General features: G+C 54.1%; 1 protein-coding gene across 1 annotated transcript; it reads right to left on the bottom strand.

Moving 5' to 3' along the window:
- Nucleotides 1-1,961: 1,961 nt before the first annotated feature.
- CTSB (cathepsin B) lies at nucleotides 1,962-20,933 on the bottom strand. The gene is made up of 10 exons (XM_045799410.2): nucleotides 20,779-20,933; nucleotides 9,258-9,408; nucleotides 8,199-8,284; nucleotides 7,301-7,415; nucleotides 6,098-6,216; nucleotides 5,241-5,326; nucleotides 4,850-4,993; nucleotides 4,520-4,636; nucleotides 3,401-3,529; nucleotides 1,962-2,942 (listed from the first exon to the last, which is right to left on the bottom strand). Exons 2-10 carry the CDS (start codon nucleotides 9,381-9,383, stop codon nucleotides 2,845-2,847), a joined length of 1,020 nt encoding a protein of 339 aa, XP_045655366.1. The 5' UTR covers nucleotides 9,384-9,408; nucleotides 20,779-20,933; the 3' UTR covers nucleotides 1,962-2,844.
- Nucleotides 20,934-21,141: the final 208 nt, after the last annotated feature.

Genomic DNA, 21,141 nt, shown 5'->3' with positions numbered 1-21,141 from the left:
AAATCTGGCAACCCAGATTTAAAAACTTAAAATTAAAGCGTCCCGCACTTCAATCAATCAGATGTATAGCATCTCTGGCCTACAGTCTACTTGATTTCTATTTACAGGGGTATATTCTAGCTTTTCCTCAGAGGACTATCTGACCCATCTGAATCTAGGGCTCTAAATTTTAAAAACTCCATTACAACAGACAGGAGCAGGAGCCTGATCTCCGCATTTTGGGAGCTTCTAGAGCTCCAGATAACCTGCACACATGCACAGCCATCTCCCTTCGGGAAAGTGCTTGGAGCAATGAGCTGGAAGCCCCATTCTGTCTGAACCGTTTCTCTGGGGCTTGCATGCACACGTGTGCGGGGGGTGGGGAGTGGTCCCTAGCCATTTGTTGATTAATCTTAGCAGTTTTGGAAGCAGCGCTCTAAAACGATGGTTCTCAAATTTTAGCCTCCAAATTGCCTGCAGGTCCCAGATTGCTAGGACCATTTGTCTCTCAGGTCTGGGGAGTACCCCAAAACTGGCATTTTTAAACAAGTTCTCAGGTGATACAAATGCTGCTTGCTGGTCGGGAGCCCAGTTTGAGAACCACTGCTCTAACGCCTTATTTTTCAAACTTTAATGAACATACGAATCATCAGGAGTCTTGTTCAATTCCAAGGGTGGATTCAGAGCTCTGGCCCCAGTTCCGCATTTCTAACAAGCTGCTAGGTGACGGCCATGCTTTTGGTCTGAAGCACAGCTAGCTGACGCACGTTAAGAGTGGAGAAGTTTCCGCTATGTGCGCAAACTTCTGAGTCCAAACTGAAACCACACCCTCCCCTGGGTAAAAAAACAAAAAGGAACGGTCCCTTCCATCGATCCTCTTGTTTGGACAGGCACCCGAGAAAAACATACCGCTTGTTGAACCGAGGTGACAGGGTAATCAATGAGGTCATCTGAGGTTTATTTAAGTATTGACATTGATCCCAATCCTAAATAAACATTGCTGGTTTTGTGTCCTAACAAGGACTCCTGAAGTTCCCTTGGGTCCTTGCTGTACTGCATCCCCGCCGGCTTCCCGGCTGAGCGTGGGGCTGCGGGTGGGTGCAGGATGCCACGGGGCGGACGTGGCATCGTCCAACTCCGTTCAGGGCAGGTCGAATTTGTCAGAACTACAGTGAGGTTATGAATGTCTTCCAACTGAAATTTTACGAATAAAGTGATTGCAAAGTTGTGGCTTTCGTAGCCTTTGTTAAACACTTCAGTATTATGCCAGGTTTCACGAATTTTTAAGTTTTTCATTGATAATTCTGGCTTTCACAAATTTTCCCTTCCACATTCACCAGGTGTTTTAGAGCTTATCTGATGAGGCAGTTTCTGATCCCTAACTTCTAATTCCAGTCGGAAGTCAAACTCCCTGTGCTTCTAGAACTAGTCCAGCCCTCGGCTGGGAAAGAAGTCGGGTACTGACGGGCCAGTGGGATGGGGGCAATTCTTCTAGTTTCCTGTTCTCTCAAACACTAGTGTACTTTGCAGCTTGGGATTCTTAACCAGTACTATGCAAAGCAACAGTTCTTAACCAGCAACGTAATGCAGCGACCGAGGGAACTCAGACTGGGACACAAGGCTCTGCTTCCACCCTGTCCCAACATCGCCAGGGACCAGGGCGACCCAGCATTGCCCACACGCCATGCTTGTTTGAATCCCCATGCGGTTGCTGCTGGCGTGCAGCTGGTACAAAACCGACTACCGCTCTTGAAATGAAGCAGGGGCACAGCTCATCGGGGATTGAGACAGTTCAGGGGACGAATATACAGAGCAGGGGTGATGAAAGTGACAGGGAACGAAGAGAGGAACCACGGTTTGAGGCAAGAGTTTCCTGGTTTCAAGGACACCCAGATGCAGGGAAACAGGATTCTGTGGGGTAAGGACGGACGGCAGCTGCAACCCTACAGACCGCGGGCTCCCACCAGAACACAGACTTCATGTTAAGGGAGAAAACGTTTTATTGGCACAGTCATTCCTTTTCTTGTTAAATTAACAGACTGAAGCAGTGATTTTTACATAGTTGAAGCTGGTTTCTCCCAAATGAGTTTCATTGTATCAGGTTGGTAGCCAGTCAGGTCATGACCACCCGGGGTTTTGTTGGGAGACAGTCTGTGAAGCCCGGACAGCTTCCAACTGTTCCTCTTTTCATTCACATGATCAGCTGAGGTGTACACAAAATAAAATGTATATTTAAAAAGGAATCACGCCAAGGACAAGACCAGAGAGGGTCTTCACAGCAACACCGCGAAGCTCAAGAAATGCAGGGGCCCTGGGGGAATGGCTTTCTCCCAAGGGCCGCCCCATTGGTTTTCTTTTCAACCTAGGCCAAATCTAGCGAGCTACTTGCTTCGAAGTACCGCCGCTGGTGGGGCTGGTCTTGTTAGGAACTCCACTTTCTATTGGTCTGGAGTGCCTAACAAACCCCCCAGGTCTGGGGCTGGCTTCCTGGTGTGCGCGGACTGGGAGGGGGCGGGGCGGCGGCAGCAGGTGCTGGAGCGGAGGGCACTGGGCGCAGCTCTAGGGTAGGGGGGAAGCCTTGCTTCGCTTGCGGCGGGAGCTCACATGGTCTAAGTGTGCACAGGGACTGCAGTCCACCCAACGGGCTGGGAGGTAGCTAGGCCTTGGATGTGCCTCCTTGGAAGACGGCTCTGATGGTAGACACGAGGTTTGGCCCAATCCTTCAGGCCCTGTCCAAAACCTCTTCTATCTTATTTGAACTCAAAAGAATAAAAGACATTCCTACCCTCCATCTCCTCACCAGCCCAACTGGCTGTATTTAGGGAAACACTGCCCCAGAGCTGGCAAGACCAGTCCCATAGCAGATTAGATCTTTTTCCAGTACTGGTCAGTGCATGGGATCCCAGCCACAATTTCTGATTCGATTCCACAGTGATCCCGTCCTCTGAGGATTTTAAAGAAGCCTGGAAAGCAAAAATAATATGCCTTTAAAGCGTGCTGAGTTTTGATCCTTGCCAACATACTCAGAATCACCCAGAAAGACCCAGGAGTAGGAGACACCAGCCCAGCCCCAAAGCAGTCACCAAACGTGCCCCGACTCCTCCTGTCCGCCCAGTAGCCGGACTCCACAACATGAGGCCTCTGGACCCCACTTCCATTTGACCCCACATAAACAGGCACTGCACCCGGGGTGTGGGGAACTGTGAGGGACAAGTGACCTGAAGCCGTGTGCTGATCCCTACCACCCTCTCGGGATCAGCGCCTGCCCTTAGGGCAAGGGAACCCCCAGAGCTCACCAGCACCCAGAAACCCGGGAGGTCACTGCTGAGTCCCAGGACCAGTGTTTGGAGCAGAGCAGGACAAGATGACCACTCCGTCCTGGCTCACACATCCCGTGAGCAGGCAGGGGGCCGCCACTCACCATTGTCGCCCCAGTCCGTGTTCCAGGAGTTGCCAACCAGCCAGTAGGGTGTGCCGTTCTCCACTCCCCAGCCCAGGATGCGGACAGCGTGGCCCCCCATCATCTCTCCAGTGACGTGCTGGTATACTCCTGAGAAAGGGACGGCCCGTTCAGGCAGAGACGGGGCTACTGCCCCACTCCCCGGAGCATCCCTCCAACTCAGCTGGCTGCCCCAGCAGGACAGGGTCCACAGGGCCCACCAAGCCCTCCCAAGAAACTGTTTGCAAACAAGGTTATACATAGCATGCTCTGATGTTCTCTCAGAACGCTCCAGGGGCCCCCACGACATGGGGCAATTATTTCAATAGGTTTTTGAAAGCCCAACACCCAAATATGTTGAGTAAATATTAAAGTGGAGTCCCAACAAAATGAGCTTGTTGGTTGTCTTTAAAAATGAAGCTATAAATTCTCACTTAAGAAGTCAATTTAATGTTAACATTCAATTCCAGCTATCTGTTCTACATGCTAGGACTCCATGGAAGGATCTGTCAAAAGGGTTCTGTAACCTAAGGAGTTTTACATTGCTGCCCTGGGATGCACCCTGCAGGGGTGGAGAGAGAGAGAGGCCGGGGTGGCGGCAGCCGGTGCTGACTGAGGAAGACAAGACAGCCACAGGCCAAGGTGCTCACGGAGCCTCTGAAGCAGGCGATCCCCTCACTAGTGAATCACTCTGTCAAGCTGGAAATGCACCCTTTTAAATTATTGGGGGGGGGAGGAGGTTGTTAAATTGTTAAACCTGCCAGGTTTATAATCTTGTCTCTCTAGAATCGTCTCCCTTCATCCAACGATGTTTCCTAAGAGTGGAGAGCACTGAAGTGTTAGATGTGGCAGAATGGAAAACTGGAGACAGCAGTGGTCAGCCACAGACTGTTCTAGAATGGGGGGTTTCTAAGACAGCCCTCTGGCCGGGGGCCATCTGGTTCCCCGGGGTGACGCCCCACAGCCTCGCGCAGGGCCTGGTGCTCCCTGCTCCCCCGGCCACCGCAAGTGAGGCGTGGCCTGGGACTTCGATCTAGTCCTGCTGGTCCCCCAGAACCCGCGCCTCCCCAGCCCCCGCTGCCACGAGGGGCCACCACGCACCAGACTTGTATAGCAGGAAGTCGGAATACACGGTGAAGGCCGCCTCCACCGGGCCGTTCTTGTAGATCTCCGCCATGATCTCCTTCTCGCTGCTGGACACGCTGTACGAACTGCATCCTGGCAAAGGAACCCGCCCGCTGAGCGTGGGTGACCCGTGCCCCCTGCAGCTCCACCTGTCAGCTCTTCACTGACCAACGGGAGCCGCCAGGGAAGACAGCATCTGGCGACGCGCCCAGCCCCGGGGCCAGGAAAGGCTTGGGGGGGTGGGGCGGTGAATGAATGACGGCTCTGGACAACCCGGGGTGCTGGACAGCACCAGCCCCACCTTACCGTAGTGCTTGTCTTCTTTGTAGGACGGGGTGTAGCCAGGCTCGCAGAACTTGCTGCACTTGGGGGTATCCCCCTCCCCTGTGCATGGGGGCCGGGAGCCGTTCACATGGTGCTCGCAGGGAGGAATGGAGTAGGGTCTGCAGCCTGAAGGGCCAAGGAGAAAGGAAAGGATCAGCTGACAGCCTCTTCAGAAGCGCCTTGTGTGCAGCCCTGACACCGTGGCCAATTCTGCCCTGTTCTTCCCCGGAGGGGACTGCCTCCTGTGTCCACGGAGTTTTTAGCTTCCTGCCCTCAACTCTCAACCCTCACTTTATAAAGCAAGCGGAGAGCATTCTTACTCACGCCTTGTAAAATCCAGCTAGCCAGATACGGGCTGAGGGCAGACACTCACCTACATGAGATTCGTAGAGACCACCGGAAACCAGGCCTTGTTTTGTCCAGAAGTTCCAAGCTTCAGCAGGAAAGCCCCCGTTACAGCTAAGAAAAGAGCCACTCATTAAATTCACCGTGAGAGAACTTCCAGCTGCTCCCAGACCACACTGCCTGCCGCCCAAGGCCCCGGGGTCGCGTACGGACCCACCGCTGCCTCCCGTAGCTGGCCCAAGAGCTCTCCCGGGCCCCAGCCAAGCCCACCTCTCCGTCCCTGGGAGTCACCCAGCTCCCAGGCCTGCCCACCACCGTCCCCCACAAGACAGAAGGACTCTGGTGTTCACATCTACCCCACACCAGGCTGTCACACGGGTTCTCAGTCAGCACACTGCAATTCCCTGCTGTTTTAATACACACGAGGCTAATGCTGGGGGCTGGGTTAACTGGAATGAGGTGGGGCCTGGACACGTTTTTTTAAACTCCCAAGTCTTCTAATCTGTAGCCGTATCTGAGAACCACGGCTGTAAAACCAAGGCCAGAGCTGGCAGAAAGGCAGGCACCCATGGTGGGAACAGGATGACACCAACAAGGCCCGAGATCAGAAACTCAGCCACGTACTCTGAGACCATCTCGGCTGTGCCTGCAGCGTACCGCCCACACCCAGCGCTGCAGGTCAGCCCGGCTTTAGGTGGCTCCGGGACGGCAGCAGTCACACCGCGGCCTGCTTCCAGACACCCCCGGTCCCCAGGCTGTCTCAGCAAAGGACCCTCATCCGGCCCGGAGTACGCTCCTGTTGTCAGGGAGGCCTCAGGCTGGGGGCTCCTGGTGCCATCCCCAAGGGCCTGGCGCCCGCGGTGGGAGGGGTGGCTTCTGACTCACCCGTCCCCACACTGGTCGCCACAGCAGGTGAGCATGTCCTCGGCAGACACCTCCACGTTGACGTGCCCGTTGGTGCGGATGCAGATCCGGTCAGAAATGGCTTCCACGGCCCCAAATGCCTGTGGGGACAAGCCCCACCAGATGAGCCCCACTCCTGGACCGTGGGCTCTGCCAGCCAGAGGACCACAGTGGACCCTGCAGACCTTCTTGGTGGCTATTCTCTCCCGATGTTAGGGAGGGTCCTGGCGCTCAAGTCTGTCTTTAAAACAAGACACCAATCCACCCCAAATCTCTACCTGCACACTCAGTTCATTTCTTTTCTTTTTGTTAGTATTTTATTGATTTATTTGAGAGGGAGAGCATGAGAGAGAGAGCACAAGCAGGGGGGAAAGGAGAGGCAGAATCCCCGCTGAGCAGGGAGCCCAACACAGGACCCTGGCGTCATGACCTGAGCTGAAGGCAAACACTTACCTAACTGAGCCACCCAGACGCCCCTTCCTCAGTTCATTTCTAAAACGTGGTTTTTGTTAACATAAAACAGCTCACACAAACGACGAATACTGTATGATCTTACTAATATGAGGTATCTTGACTGGTCAGTAAGAGACGGAAAATAGATGGTTAAATTTATACCAAGTGTACCTTACCAGAGGTAGAAACAAAATTAAGACAGCTCACTGAGGGGCGCCTGGGTGGCTCAGTCATTAAGCTTCTGCCTTCAGCTCAGGGCGTGATCCCAGGGTCCTGGGATCGAGCCCCGCATCAGGCTCCTCTGCTGGGAACCTGCTTCTTCCTCTCCCACTCCCCCTGCTTGTGTTCCCTCTCTCGCTGGCTGTCTCTCTGTCAAATAAATAAATAAATAAAATCTTTAAAAAAAAGACAGCTCATGGGATACTTCTTTGTGAAGCAGAGTAGGGCTCAAACTAATGGTATCTGCTGATGGCCCTGATGGCCCGGGACAGCGTGTCAAACAGAGAACAGCTTCTCCACCCACACAAGGGCCACACCCATACTCCACAGAGGGCACTCTGCACATTTTCCCGCCTAGTCCTTGCATAACTCCTGACCATGGGGACCTTCCTGATTTGTATGCTGACAGACCTGGAGACTCAGAACATTTATACAACTTGCCTAGTCACGGCGGGTCTGACACGGGCCCCCGCCCGCCATGGCTCCAGCCCCTCCCCGCCAGCAGGGCCTCACCCAGCAGGACCCGCAGGAGCCCTGGTCTCGGATCTCTTTGATGGTCGGGCAGTTAGGCCACTGTTCCCGGGCATCGAAGTTTTCAGGCAGAACCATGTTCTCGGCAAACCAAACTCTAGATAAAGGAAGACCTCCATGACAAACTTGCATCTTACATCCCTCCCCCGTCCCCGCAGACATCAGCGACTGCTGGCTGGGTCATCACCTGGAAAGGGAGGCACAGGGAGGACAAGCCGAAGGTGACGTCTGCAGGGATGTCCCCTGGGAATGTTATGCAACCAAACCAAACCAAACCAGGAATTCTACCGTTCAACACATCTTCTCGTTCCCTATGCTTCTTTCTAGTCTTATTTCATCAGGTATTTCCAGGAGTTTGGCCACAAGATCCACAAAACTGTGTTTCTTACTCCCCTCACCCCACCCCGGGGTCTGCCCACAGTCCTCACAACACTTTTAGTATCTTCTCCATTGTGTGATATCCCATAACCCCTCCATCCACATTGTCAGACAGTTCTAATGCTTCCTACAAGAGTAATGCTCACTTGAAAATGCCCAGCGCAGAGTTCTCTAGAAAAAATGAAACATTAATGGTGGATCAGATGGCTTTTCTTAGATTCTCCTTCAATTATTGAAGACTGGATGCATCCAGGTCATACGGGACAGACCCGGAGCCGTGCCCACTGGGCTCTGAGACACGTGGAGAAGCACAGTAGGAAACACGGCACGGGGGGCTGAGCCCTGTCAGGTAGGCTCGCAGCTCCGGGAGAAGGGAGACCTCTGGATGCCAAGGAGGCCTTCTTACTTCCCTCCTTCCCGCCGTCCCAAACACACAGCTGCTGCTCGTGTGGCAGTGGGGCAGGTGCGGTGGCCTGTCGACCCCCAGAGAGCAGGCACTCACCTCTGGGGCAGCTTGGGCCCACCCAGGAAGGTGCCACACAGCCTGCTCAGGTAGCCCGGGTCCACATTGTGGAAGTTGTGTCCAGCCTGGAAGAGAGCCCCAGCCCCAGCTGTCAACAGAGGGGGTGTCTAGGGGTGGGGGTGGATGAAGGCCTGACAAGGCCAAGGGTCCCATCCGGCTCAGCAGAGCAAGGGGGTTGGGGCCTTGCTACAGAACAAATGTGTCCCGCCAAGTTCACACTGAAACCTAACCCCCAAGGTGATGGCACCTGGAGGTAAGGCCTTTGGGAGGTGATTAGGTCACTAGGGTGGAGACTTCGTGAATGGGATTAGTGCCCGTCCGGGAGCTGCGAGGGAGCTGGCTAGCGCCTCCCACTAGCGAGGGTACAATGAGAAGTCCCCCATCTGCGACACAGGAGGGCCCTCGCTAGAACCCAGCGACGCTAGCACCCTGAAACTGCACTTCCAGCCCCCAGGACCGCAACCAATGCCCTTCTATTTATGACCCACCTCATCCGTGGCATTTTGTGACAGCAGCGGGACGGACTAAGACAGGCACCCGGCCGCAAGTGAGTCCCCGCCCCACAGGAAGTGCGGGGGGGGGGGGCACGCCGCTGTGGGACCACTGGCTAGCTTCTCTGATCTGCTACACTGGCTGAGGTCCAGAGAAACCCTCTACAGCCCTGACACGGCTCATTCTTGCTTCTTTCTTCCTGCAGTCCCAGGCCTCAGGGCTGGGCAGAAGCAAGCAGCTGCTAATGAGCCAACCAACTACCATGGGGGGGGGGGGGGGCGTTCAGGGCCTTCCTGGCTGTGAGCCCTTCCAAAGCCTGCCCATCCCCCATGCACCACCACGAGCACGTGAGCACACACGGCACAAAGGGGAAGGAGCAGGGAGGAGGTTAGCACAGTCCTGAGTAGCTATGACTCTCAATCAGACCAACTGTCCGGGGCAGACCGTCCTATGGGCCACAGCAGCAGCCACCACCCTTGGGAGGCAGAGCGCACCAACCAAACCCCTTGGGAAGGGGTGCGTGCAGAAGTGGTCCCCACAGCTCACCTTCCACGTAGTGTTACGCTTGTTAACATAGTTCACCAGCTCATCGGACGGCAGCTGGAAAGGCGGCCTGCTCTGGGCACCGGCCAGCACCACCAGGCAGCTAAGAGAGGCCAAAAGCTGCCACATTTTGGAAGCTGGATCCTCGATTCACCTAGAAAAGACAAGGCATCAGGCCACTGAAGGTCAAGTGCGTAACATACACAAGGGTGCCGGCTCAGGCAGCATGGTTCTGGGGCCAGAAACCACCCAGAAAGACCCATGTTCTTTTCCCGGCTCTGCCATTTGCCTCCTTCCATTCCTCAGTGTCCTCCTCTTCTGTAAAGCCCGGGTGTGGGGACAGAGAGCCCCCAAGGACCTACAGTGTGCATGGGCTCCCAGGCCCCGTCTCAGCAAAGTCCCAACCTAGGCCCAGAGCACACAGGGTGGTGCCGTGGACTCCGTGTTCGTCCACCCCAGCCCAGCCCCCCACCCAAACTCATGGAAATCCTAACCCCAACGTGATGGGATTAGGAGGTGGGGCCTTTGGGGGGTGACTGGTCATGAGGATGGAACCCTCATGACGGGACTAGTGTCCTTGAGACCCCAGAGAGCTCCCTCTCGCCTTCTGCCATGTGAGCACGCAACAAGAAGAAGGTCACCTGGAAGAGGACCCTCACCTGACCGTGCCAGCACCCTGACCTCAGACTCCCACACTCTGTCCCAAAAGGAGAAACGGATTTCTGTTTAGAAGCCACCCCACGCGTAGTATCCTGCTGTAGCCGCCACAGGGGCTAAGACGGACTGCGTGTGCTTCTCTCCTCCTCCAGAGGCCCGGGGGGCCAGGAGAGAGAAAGCTGCGAGCAGCGAGGCCCCTCCGTGGCTGCGGCCTGGGGACCAGCGCATACTGCTTGGGTCTCCTGGGGTCTCCCGGCTGTCAAGCCGGGCTCACAGTCTGAAATGGCGCTGGTCCCTGGCTAGTTTGCAGCTCTCTCGGGAGCTGCGAGGATGGGGCCAGCACCGCCCTGCCGTCTGTCAGAACCCCAAGGCCCAGGCCACAAGCGGTACGGACGACTGCATCCGAAACACATCAATACACCCAGATCTTCAGGCTAAATGGCGTTCAGGGCCCTCCCTGCCATTGCCACCTCTCCCCTGGGTTTGTCCAAGTCTGAGACTCTTCCAGGTTTGTGCTGAGAGAGGAAGCAGTCTTAGTTATGGGTCCCAGGTGGAAGACCAGTAAGATAAGCAAAATGCAAAAGAAAATATATTCCATGAGCCACATTCTGGATATAAAACAAGCAAACAGCGGCCAGCGAAGCCCAGCATGCGCCAATCTCAGCAGCGCCAGGAGGCAGAGCTGGTTTGGCCAGTGGCACAAGTCTGGGACTTTCTCTGGTTTTTCCAGTCAGCCAAGGGCTCTGTTTCAAAGACGGGTCCTTCCAGGAAGGGCACCCATCAAATTATAACCACAGTCCTTGGATCTTAGATTGGCTTGCAAGTCAGGAGCCCGGCTCCGCCTCTGAATCAGGCTCTTAGGCAAGCTGCTGCAATGAAAGCAAGAAATGTTCCGGGTGCCACAGCACCCCAGGGCCGTGCGGGAGACCCATGTCCGGGGGAGGGGTGGAGGGGAGGGGGAGGGTTTCCCATCCCTGACCTCAGGGGCTTCCAGAGGGACCCACCTCCTCCCAGGTCACAGGGTTACATGAAGATGCACTGGGCACGCTGCCTCCCACGGTGAATTACAGTTGAGGCAAGATTTCAACTTGATGGTTGCTTAAGCAACAGTTTATCCTGAAGATAATGGTGTGACAACAGCAAACAGTTCTGGAAAAGAGCACGATGGAGGCCTGCCCTCTGGGGTAGTCGAGATATTATAAAACCCTGGGTGACACTGGCCCGGGAGCAGTCTGACCAACAAAACAGGCCAGTCAGAGGCATATCCTCCGTGGGGGGATTTAGCTTCGTGGCACGTGCCGTTTCCGTGGACAGGGCCTGCACCCCTGGCTCTGCATTTCGAAAACCATAGTAAGGCGCAATCTTTACACCTGATTTCTCACACACAAGAAGGGCTACATGAACAAAGACCTTGAATAAAACCAAGCAGTATGAAGAACATAAATGCACTTTAAACACTAGTATCAGAGTGAGCAATACCTATGATCGACAAGCAGAACCTTAAAGAGACAATGCTTGACTACATGACAATAAAGCCTCTTTTTCCAGAAGACAAACAGAACAAAACAAATGTGGCAAGCCGACAAAACAGTACGTCCATATACTTAAAGCTTCATTTCCTTAATACGCAAAAGGCGCTTAAAAATATGAATAAAAACAAAATAGAGACATGGCAAAAGGACACACAATAAATTTATAGAAAAAGAAGTACAGGGCGCCTGGGTGGCTCCGTCGGTTCTGTGTCTGCCTCCGGCTCAGGTCATGATTCCAGGGTCCCGGGATCCAGCCCCATATCGGGCCCCCTGCTCAGCGGGAAGCCTGCTTCTCCCTCTCTCTCTCTCTTTCCATCTCTCATGAATAAATAAATAAAATTAAAAAAAAAAAAAGGACTACAAATGGCCATCAGATAGCAAAAGATACTCGACCACAGGGAAGTACGGATAAAATGGAGGACTTGCGAAGGCTGGGCAGCTGGCCAGTTCCTGGCAGCGGTCAGACAGCAGAAACGCTGGGGGGCTGAACCCCAGCAGTAGGCACAATCATGGAGAGGATGGCTGCGCCATTTCCATTAATTCTGCGATCTGCACGCCCTCTGACTCAGCAATGTGACATCTAGAAATTTATCCTACTGGCCTCAAGTTCAAAGACGTTAAGTATACAGATGTTTACTGAGTATTCTCTGTATAACGAAAGACCAGAAACAAAGCAAGTGTCTGATGACAGAATACTGTTAAGTTATGGTAAATGATTAACAGAACACAAAGCAGCCACGAAGACCGAACTAGGTGAAGTGAATCATATTATACTGATAAAGTAAATATGCCCAAGATACACATAAGTGGAAAAAAAGCAAGTCGCAGATGAGTCATGGTAAGCGTGTGAGCCCCTGAGGCAAGGTACATGCCTATTACCGTTACCACATGCAAACCACCAAAAAAACCATGAAAGTAGTATGTGTGGTGGGGAGACTTATTTTTCACTATCCTTTTTTAAAAAATTAAAGGGACATACTATATTCCAAGTTTTGCTCCTTTAGGAAGAAGAGTAGCTAGGGCTACCCCAAACCCTGAGCCCCCAAATGCACTTCCACTATGCACTTCCTAGCCAATAGTGAGGCCTTCTCCTAGTGACCTTCTGCTCTCAACACTTCACCTTCTGGTCTTCAGTGACTCAGGGGAGGCTGGTGTTCCCATGGCTACATCAGGGACGCACATGGCCTGCAACTGTTAGGTAAGCATCTCACCGTGTCCTCACGCGGCGGAAGGGGCAAGGGAGCTGAGGTCTGTCTGGTAACATCTTCTAGGCAAAGAGGCAAAGCAGTCAGGTTTTTCTCCTTTATCCTGACACCCTCTGACTTACACTTGGCACCTTCACATTTTCCCAGGATAGGAGAGCCTAGCGAGCGAACACTGGGATGTACGCTCCGGGCACATGTCAGACCCATGCCAGCAGGGCCAGGCCTGGCTGACAAGCCCACTAGAATAACACCCAGGAGGGTCACCCTCCTCGGCATTCACCGTGACTCACCAGGGGTCCGGGAACATGGCGGGGTGCTGAGGCAGCCCCAGGTGAATGCTCCCCACAGGTCCTAGGGAGGCATCCCAAGGTGATCCCTGGGGGCTTTGTCATCTGCTGAGATGTTAAGTCATGAGCAAGTGGAGAATGGGAGCAATTCCACAGTAACTTGGACCTGAAACAAGCTTTTTCTGGTTTTTCTGGTGGCAGAGAACACAGGCACCCCCATTTCCCAGATGGCTCTCCGTTTCTGTGCCAATGGCTGTCATGGCCATAGCTAGGCCAACTCCTGAGGCTGGCCAGGCCTCAAGTGAGACTTCCATGAACCTGCCCTTCTTCTCTTGGTTCCACAGGTCCTCCTCCGTACTTCCTGTCAACGTCATTCTCCCCATCATAACAGGGAGAACCAGGGGCCCCAGCGAACTGCAGAGCTGTGAGCCTGGGGGATGGGAGCTTAGCTTGAACCACTGACTCCAAGCCCCACTAGCAGTGAGCACTTGGGCAGCTCTTCCCTTCAGCTCCGCACCCCAGGCAGAGGGCTGTGGTCTGGACTGGGGTTCAAGTAGTGAATACCTGCTGTAGACCATGGTGAGGACGAGCACTGGGCCTGGAGTCAGGAGACCTGGATTCAGATCTTCCACTTATTAACCGTGGACCCTTGAATACCAATCTGCAATGAGCCTCAGTGTCACCAGCTATAAAATGGGGCTGATGACCCTTCGTTTCTCCAGGCAGAAGTCAAGAGTGCCATGACGGTGCCTGCTCTATAGTCAGAAAGCAGCGAAGGGTTGCTCACTTGGGCACCCTCAATTTCCAGGTCCCATTCACTACCCTCCTTTCTTCCCTCCCTCTCCCCTGCCTTCCCCCACTTCTAGCCTGTGCCAGATAATTCCAGTTCACTCCAGACCTCTCTGCAATACCTCTCCATCACAAACAGTCTGAATTAAAAATGAGGTTTTTAACCTCAATTAACCTCCAAATGGGCTTCCATTTTTAGAGCTCAGGAGAATGCTGAGCCGGAAGAATACGAAGTCAGACTTCTCCTGCTGGAAGGGCCAGCCGCAGCTATCCCAAGAGCAGCAGCAATCTCACTCCAGGGAGGGCCAGGCATCTTCCTGCATCTGCACAAATCATCAACCCCCGCCCAACTGCAGCAACTGGCTAACACAGGCCGTGCTCTGAACAAGTGGGGCCTATGGCCTTCACCTGAAACAGAACCAGCTTTCGCTTCCCCTCTTCGGGGCAAATACTTCCCATTTTCTCAGTTTTGTGGGTTTATTATTTTTTTTTTAATTGCAGGACAGAATGAACAGAAAGTCCTTATTCTGTGAGAAAAGAGGGGCCAACTAGATGAGAACAGTTGCAAGTCACCAGACTCCCTTGCAGGGCGTGGACGGGTGGAGGGAACAGCTGTGGGCAGACCCTACTTCTTCCAGCCCTCAGGCAGCTGGTCCTCCTGGGTGGACCTGGGGTTCCACTACGCCTCTGGCCCTTTGCCAAGCCAATCTCTGGCTAAAAAAAAACAGGCTCTGGCAGTTCTTCTCTCTCCAGACCCCCACAGCACTCGACAGTTTCTATGGAAGCACATCCCACTCAAGTTTTGTAGAACGTTGTCGTGCGCAAAAGGGGCCTGTGGCCCACTGATCCTATTAGCTCCCCCCCCCCCCATAGCATAACCATTCCTCAGACTTATTCTGAAGCCATCTCAGGACTAACGTGGACCTTGGGACTCTGGAAGGAGATGGAATGAACGCAGGAGAGGAGCTGTTGCCAAGTTGCAGAAGGCTTCGGTCCTGATATTCTCTAAGGGCATGGAATCGGTCTGGGCTGCCACCAGCTGGGTTTTTAAAAAATCTTCCCTATGAGGTTATAGAGCCCTCGGGTAGTCTGGATTCTCAATCTGTCCCAAATCTAAGGAGACAGGACATCTGAAAATTCCAAGTGCGCCCAGCTGCAAGCTTCTAGGCAACACAGAAACAGATGAATGGGTGTCCACGGAACCTCCTTCACAGCTGGCTCTAAAGAATCAAAAACCGAGCGCCTCGGTTTTGCCCAGAGCCACGGGGTAAGGCTGTGCGCGGCAGATCGTCACCAGAGTGCCCACAGACGACGGGGACGGTGGACCGGGAGGAGCACTGGGAAGATTTAGTGCGACGCTGCCAGAGAACCTGGCTGCAGCTTTCTTGCTCACACTCACACGGCAGCTGGTCCTGAAGTTTCGACTACTTCAGCGTACCACCTACACACCAAAACCAGGCAGATCTTCATTTCCTCCGACGGCAGCTTGCCCAGCAACGCCTCCGTGTTGGGGCTGAGTCAAGCGCCCTCGTCTCAGATCCGCTCCGATCTGAATGAACCAGACCTTGCCCTGGAGTCTGAATCACGGCCTTGATGTTTCCTGTCTCTGCTCGTAATGGAAACGTGTCTGACTGCTTCATGGCTTATGATCTTCTAATGAAAAATAACAAAACAGAAAGGGCTCCTCGTCACCATCTGTCTCCTTAGAGTTGCGAGGGTGAACCGGCACCAGCCGGCTCTGTTGTCTGGAAACAGGTCCCCTGCAGCTGAGGGCCCCCAGGCAACCGCTGTGTGACCCAGGAAAGGCAGTCACTGCAGTGGCCACAGCCGCGCAAGCCCCCAGCCCTGCTGGCTCCAGGGGAAGCAGGGGCAGCAGTGAGAAGGCCCCACCTGGGGGCGCCTGGGTGGCTCAGTCGGTTAAGCATCTGCCTTCAGCTCACGTCATGATCCCCGGGTTCTGGGATTAAACCCCACGTTGGGCTCCCTGCTCTGCAGGTAATCTGCTTCTCCCTCTCTCAATAAGTAAAATCTTAAAAAAAAAAAAAAAAAGAAGTAGAAGAAGAAGAAGGCGGCCTCACCTGCCTCACCCATCTAAACAGTTTAGGCAGTAACAGGCACTCCCCCTGCTGCCCCCTGCCAACCATCTGTCCCCAAATCAGGGACTAATTCCCACCAGGGTGAGCAGGGTGGGCCTACTTAACTCATCTCCCACAGTGCCTGGAAACCATCTAGCTATGGTGCCCAAAAATGGAACATGGCTTCAGATCAGTCATAGCGGCCCACATCCTGCAAACAGAAGAAAATCACTACCTTGGGCTTCAAACAATGGACCCCAGGAAGGCCCTCAGCAGGTGAAAATTTTTGCACTGTTGAGAAACAAGAATTTGGGCAAAGTTCTGGAAGCTTCTGCTCACCAGCTTTGCTCACTGAGTCTGATCCTGACTTACTGAGATGCTAAAGGGGGCACTACATTCTGGTGTCTCTGTTTCTAAAACGGGCATACTGCCTGGATTCTGAAGGACTTTAGGACTACTTTATACAGGATTGCAGAAAGCCTTGGAGATTTCAATGAGATTAGCGTCCCATGCCTCCCCAGCTCACAAGAGCACCCAGTCGCTCATTCCACTGCAGGCGAGATCTCATCTCCCTGCCGGCTGGGTCCTCAGGTGCCTGAGACACTGGCGGTAACAAAAGCAAGCAACAGAAAAGCGCTGCCTCCCCAGCTTGGCCCTGGTTCCTCTCTCGAGGCCCCAGGAAGAGGTACTCATCTCACGAGACTGCTGGGAGACGGAAGGAGATGGCCTTTTTCAAAGTGCCTTCCACGCAGCCTGGCTCGGAGCAGGCAGCCCTGACGATGAACTGCCACAGGAAATGGTTGTGTCCTTACTGGGGAGGGGAGTTCACAGCTCTCGACTCACAGGCTGGTCAATTTGTGCCATCCCAGGCTAGTCTGTTTTTTATTCTCAGAAAAATTATGATCACCCTACTTTTAGCAACAAGCCCTCCAATACTGGTTCATTCTGCTCTCCTGACCCCCAGAACAAAGCACCCTAAGCATCCACAGGGTTCAGTGGAAGCAAAGATGGCTCCCAGCTGGCACCACCCTCCCAGGTCTTGTGCAAGCCCAGGGGCTGCGTGACTTGTGCATGTGTAAGCACACCCCGCCCAAGCCCAGGTCAGAGGGTCACCGAGAAGCCCAGCCCCGGCTGGGTATCCTGGCAGAATACCTCCACGTTCTGGCAGTGCTTTGGATTGGATCAGTTTACTATTTTGGTGGTACCTATCCCATGCTCCTGCCCTCACCCTTGCCAGTGGTGAGGTAATCTTGATGACCAGACTGAAGTGAGTTACGAGTGTGGGAGAGACAGATAACGTAGGAAGGCAGCTTCCTTGGCACCCAGCAGTCCAAAGACAGTAATGCTGGGAAAGCATTACTTTGGTCCTGTATCGAACTTTGGTCTTGTATAGAACTTGTTTTACCAATGAGGGAAACCGGTGCTTGAGAAAATGCCACGAGCGAGCCCCGAGGAGTGTATCTGAGTAGGCAGGGACAGTTACCAAGAGATCAAAGTCTAAAATTCCACAATTATTTTAGTGACCCCTGTCATCTCACAAGCTGGCAGGAGCCTCAGTGTTCTCATCTGTAAAATGGAAGAGTCAAACTGCACTACCCAAAACTCACATGCATTCTAAAAGTTAGAAAAAGTTATCTAATCGCAGAAGTCCAGGGAGCTGTTAGGATCTAAAGAAACCTCGGTGAGCTCTAGCTGTTAACAAACATATTAAAACCACAAGCACTGTCAGGGATCAACAACAAAAACAGAAATCCTCACTTGCCAATGATCTCCAAAAATAAAGAATTATTTGAATTCCTGGTCAGAAAAATTAAAAGAGTGACACCATTTCAAACCTATCAGGTTGGTAAAAACTGAAGTCTGGTAATACCCAGTGGTGGCAACTGAGGAACAGGAACCCTCACCACTGCTGATAGCTTGCTCATACAGGCAAACTTGGACAGCATTCTACCAGGATCCAGCAAAACGGAAGACGCACACATCGTACGACCCAGGAATAAACAGGCCTTCCCCAGCTTTTGCCCTACGGAAACTCCTGGGAGTGCCTGTGAGATACAAGGATTTACTGCAGCGCTACGGTGAACAGTGAGAAGTCAGACCCACCTGTCCCTCAGTGAATACTGCGCGTTTAAGATGAATGGACGAGATCTGCATGTATCAACATTAAGTAATAAACCTCATAAACAGGAATGGAAAAGGATACAGACAGCACAATTACAGTTGTATCACTTTTAATAACACGGTTCATGGACTGATACCAAGTATTAAAAGTACCCCCAAAAATGTGCAGGAGAATTATAAAGAGAACAAGATAGGAGCTACCATGCCCCTTGGGAAGCCCAGAAGCAGGCAGGGGAGCCGTAATGGGTTTGCAGAGCAAACAAGCTGAAACCTGCCTCCTGCCAAAGGGACCTGTGTCAAAGAGGAAATGCACTCCCTGTGAACCGCACACATGCCCAAGATGTGCAGACCCCAGATGCTGGGGAAAGGGTGTGGGGATGAGGCTGGAGGTTAAAAATGAGACTGGTTCAAGTCTAAATATACACTGGCACTTGCTCCCTAGATGGGGTATGAACAGAAATGGAAAGACTCAGGATTTATTGCCCACACACCTTTTAGTGGCTTCTGAGCTTAAGCCAAGAGGTGATGATATACCTGGGAGTGGGTGTAGACACTGCTGACGGCCTCCCAACATCCGCTGAGTACAATACACACCCCCCACCTGCATGTGCCCCAACTACATTCATCAGCTTGTCAACCCCCCCACCTCCCGGCACGTGAGGCTGAACCATATGAGAAGCGTCTGATTTCCATCCTTCCTGATCTAGAACATACCCAGTTCTTACCATCTTCGCATTTTCCTTATGTCAAACTATCTAAAACAGGCAGCAGCCATGAGGAGCCCTTACTCCAGAACACTCCAGCCCTTCCCTGCCAAGGACAGGGATATTCCACACAACCACAACTCCCTGCCACATTTAAGAAAATCACCCAACAGAAGCCCCACAACTCCCCTGAATCTGCTCTCCCTTGCTTCTCAATCCCACTGCCCAACAGGAATACAAAATCTCTCTTACCCCTAATATGTGTGCAACTTGCTACCCCCACTCCCAGGTCCTATAATTGAGGAAAGAACAAGCCAGCCTCGGCGGCCTCAGTTCAAGCTGCTGAACCGCCAGCGCACGGACAGGTTCATCCTGGGGCCAAAGAGCTTCCACCCTCACCGCCCGACCAGGCCCGAAACACAGATGTCCTGACCCAACAGCAGGGGAATTACTAGAGCCAGGGCTGGACTGGCTGGCGAAGGCCCCAGATAAGGGATCTACACGCTTCCACTGCTGAGTGACAATACCCCAGCTCTGGGTGCTTTCTCCAGGGCACCTTCCACTCTCTTTGGGAAAGCCACACAGGGTGTGTGTGTGTGTGTGTGTGGAGGGCGGTGCAGCTCAGCCCCTTTCTCTATAAAGTTCAAGGGCTCTAGGTCACCATCACCAGTGCCAACAGGAAACAACTCTCAGGGTGCCTGGCTGGCTCAGTCAGTAGAGCATGTGACTCTTGATCTCAGGGTTGTGAGTTCAAACCACGGTGGGCACGGAGCCTACTTAAAAACAAAACAAAACAAAACCTGAAACAATTCTCCATTATTTTAAGGACATTATGAAGAAAAGCGGCCCTTACCCAACCAGACACCCTTCTAAGCCTCTTCACCTTACCTGTACCTGAATCTGCAGAATCACCTGGCTGCACACATCCCAGCTGCGTTTGCGTCTAGTGGAGGCGCTTGAAGATCAGTTTTTTCGAAGCTAACTCAAGATGCTAGGGCTCCGTTTGAACCCCACCCCCGCCCCTCCCACTGGGTGAAAGGAAGGGGTAGAGGGCTGTGGGGCCTGGGTTACTGTCCTTATCCTTGCACAGCCTGCTGGCTTCCTCGGTGCCAGGGGAAGAGAACGACCTAGGTCCACTAAGGCAAATGCAATTCATATCTACCTGGACTCAGTCACCCCTCACTGCTCCCCAGATGCTCCCTCTCCCAGGCCTCCAGAGTCATTAACTGAGGGAAGAGGTGGTGACCCAGGGGCTCTGCCTTGCTTTCCCCTCTCCCAAACAATCCTGGGCCTCCGGAAGGCACTGGCTCCCTTCCGCCGCAGCTGAGAAGGAGGGAGTGGCATCTCCCCCTTCCACTCCAGCCTCTCAGGGAGAGGACGACTGGGGGATCCCAAGGCCTTTACCTAGTCTCCTAACCCCTCTGCTTAATTTGTCCTCGCATCAGTGGGTTTAACTCATCCTGTGGCCTCCACCCTACTCCACCCAGTTCCAGGTTCCAGTTTTCTGGTTTCTATTTTCTGGGGTCCCTAGAACTGTGCGTGTGGTTGCGCGTAATTAAGTTACTCAAGCAAACCCTTTGTAATAAGAAAACACCGAAAACAGATGTAGGGAGACACTATTATCTCAGCAATTTCCTGAGGAAACTAAGGCCCCGAAGCTCACAAGGGGCTGGGGAGCTAGATTCTAGCCATAAGTCCCCAGGATTCAAGCCAAGCGCTTCCCGAAAGCTCCTCCCCTGGAACTCCCCCGCAAACTCCCCAGCTCCTCCCGGGCTGCTTCCCAGGCCCGACCCCAAAGCCGGGCGGACCGCGGCGGGGCCGGGCTCAGCCGACCCGGGGTGGCCAACACAGCCCCTAGGAGCGGGCCGGCGGGCGCCTGCTTTCTGGCCGGAGTCGGGGTGGGTGCCAGGCTGCCCGCCTGGGGTTTGTTTTTACTTTTCTCACCGCAACGACTTCTAGGAGCGTGCGAGCTGCCACCCCTGCCCGCCGGGCTGTGACAGCACGAGGGTCCCCCGCCTTCTCGCCCGCCCCGGGGATGCCGCGGGGCCGCGCCTGGGCCTGGCGGGGACGCAGAGGGGCCCCGGCCTGCCCGTCCCCCTCCAAGGTCAAGTCCACCGCGCCGGCGCCGCGCCCCGGCCACCCGCCCGCACTCACCGAGCCCCGCAACCGGGATTCTGGGCCTGCAGCCTGCGAGCGCGCCGGTGGCCCCTGCCAGCGCCGGTGCCCGAGCAGCCGCCGTAGCTTCCCGGAGCCTGCCCCGGCGCCTATTTACCGCGCCTGCCCCGCCCTGCGCGCCCGGCTGACTCGCCACGTGACGGCTGCGAGCCCAGGGCCCGCCCCTACCTCCGCCCAGCCGCCCGCTGCCCCGGGGACTTTGCGCCCTCCTCCGCGCCGCTGGGGGTGGGCTCCCTGCCCTGGGAAGAGGGTCTCCGAGGCTGCTCGGCCTCCAATCTTACCGATCGGGGCCAGTGGGGAGCGGAGGGGAGACGAAGGTGGCCCTAAGGGCCTCCGTCCAGC

Source organism: Ursus americanus, chromosome 13 (genome assembly GCF_024610735.1).
Source record: "Ursus americanus isolate L20-20 chromosome 13, mUrsAme1.1.p, whole genome shotgun sequence".
Lineage (NCBI taxonomy): Eukaryota > Metazoa > Chordata > Mammalia > Carnivora > Ursidae > Ursus > Ursus americanus.
This window is presented reverse-complemented; position numbering and strand designations above follow the sequence as displayed.

Excerpts from the sequence above, each read along its gene's own strand:
- CTSB (XM_045799410.2), bottom strand. The coding sequence starts at position 9,383 with ATGTGGCAGCTTTTGGCCTCTCTTAGCTGCCTGGTGGTGCTGGCCGGT. Across the intron at positions 7,416-8,198 it reads GGGCCCAAGCTGCCCCAGAG|AGTTTGGTTTGCCGAGAACA; the intron begins GTGAGTGCCTGC and ends TCCTTTATCTAG. Across the intron at positions 4,637-4,849 it reads CAAAGAAGACAAGCACTACG|GATGCAGTTCGTACAGCGTG; the intron begins GTAAGGTGGGGC and ends TTCCTTTGCCAG.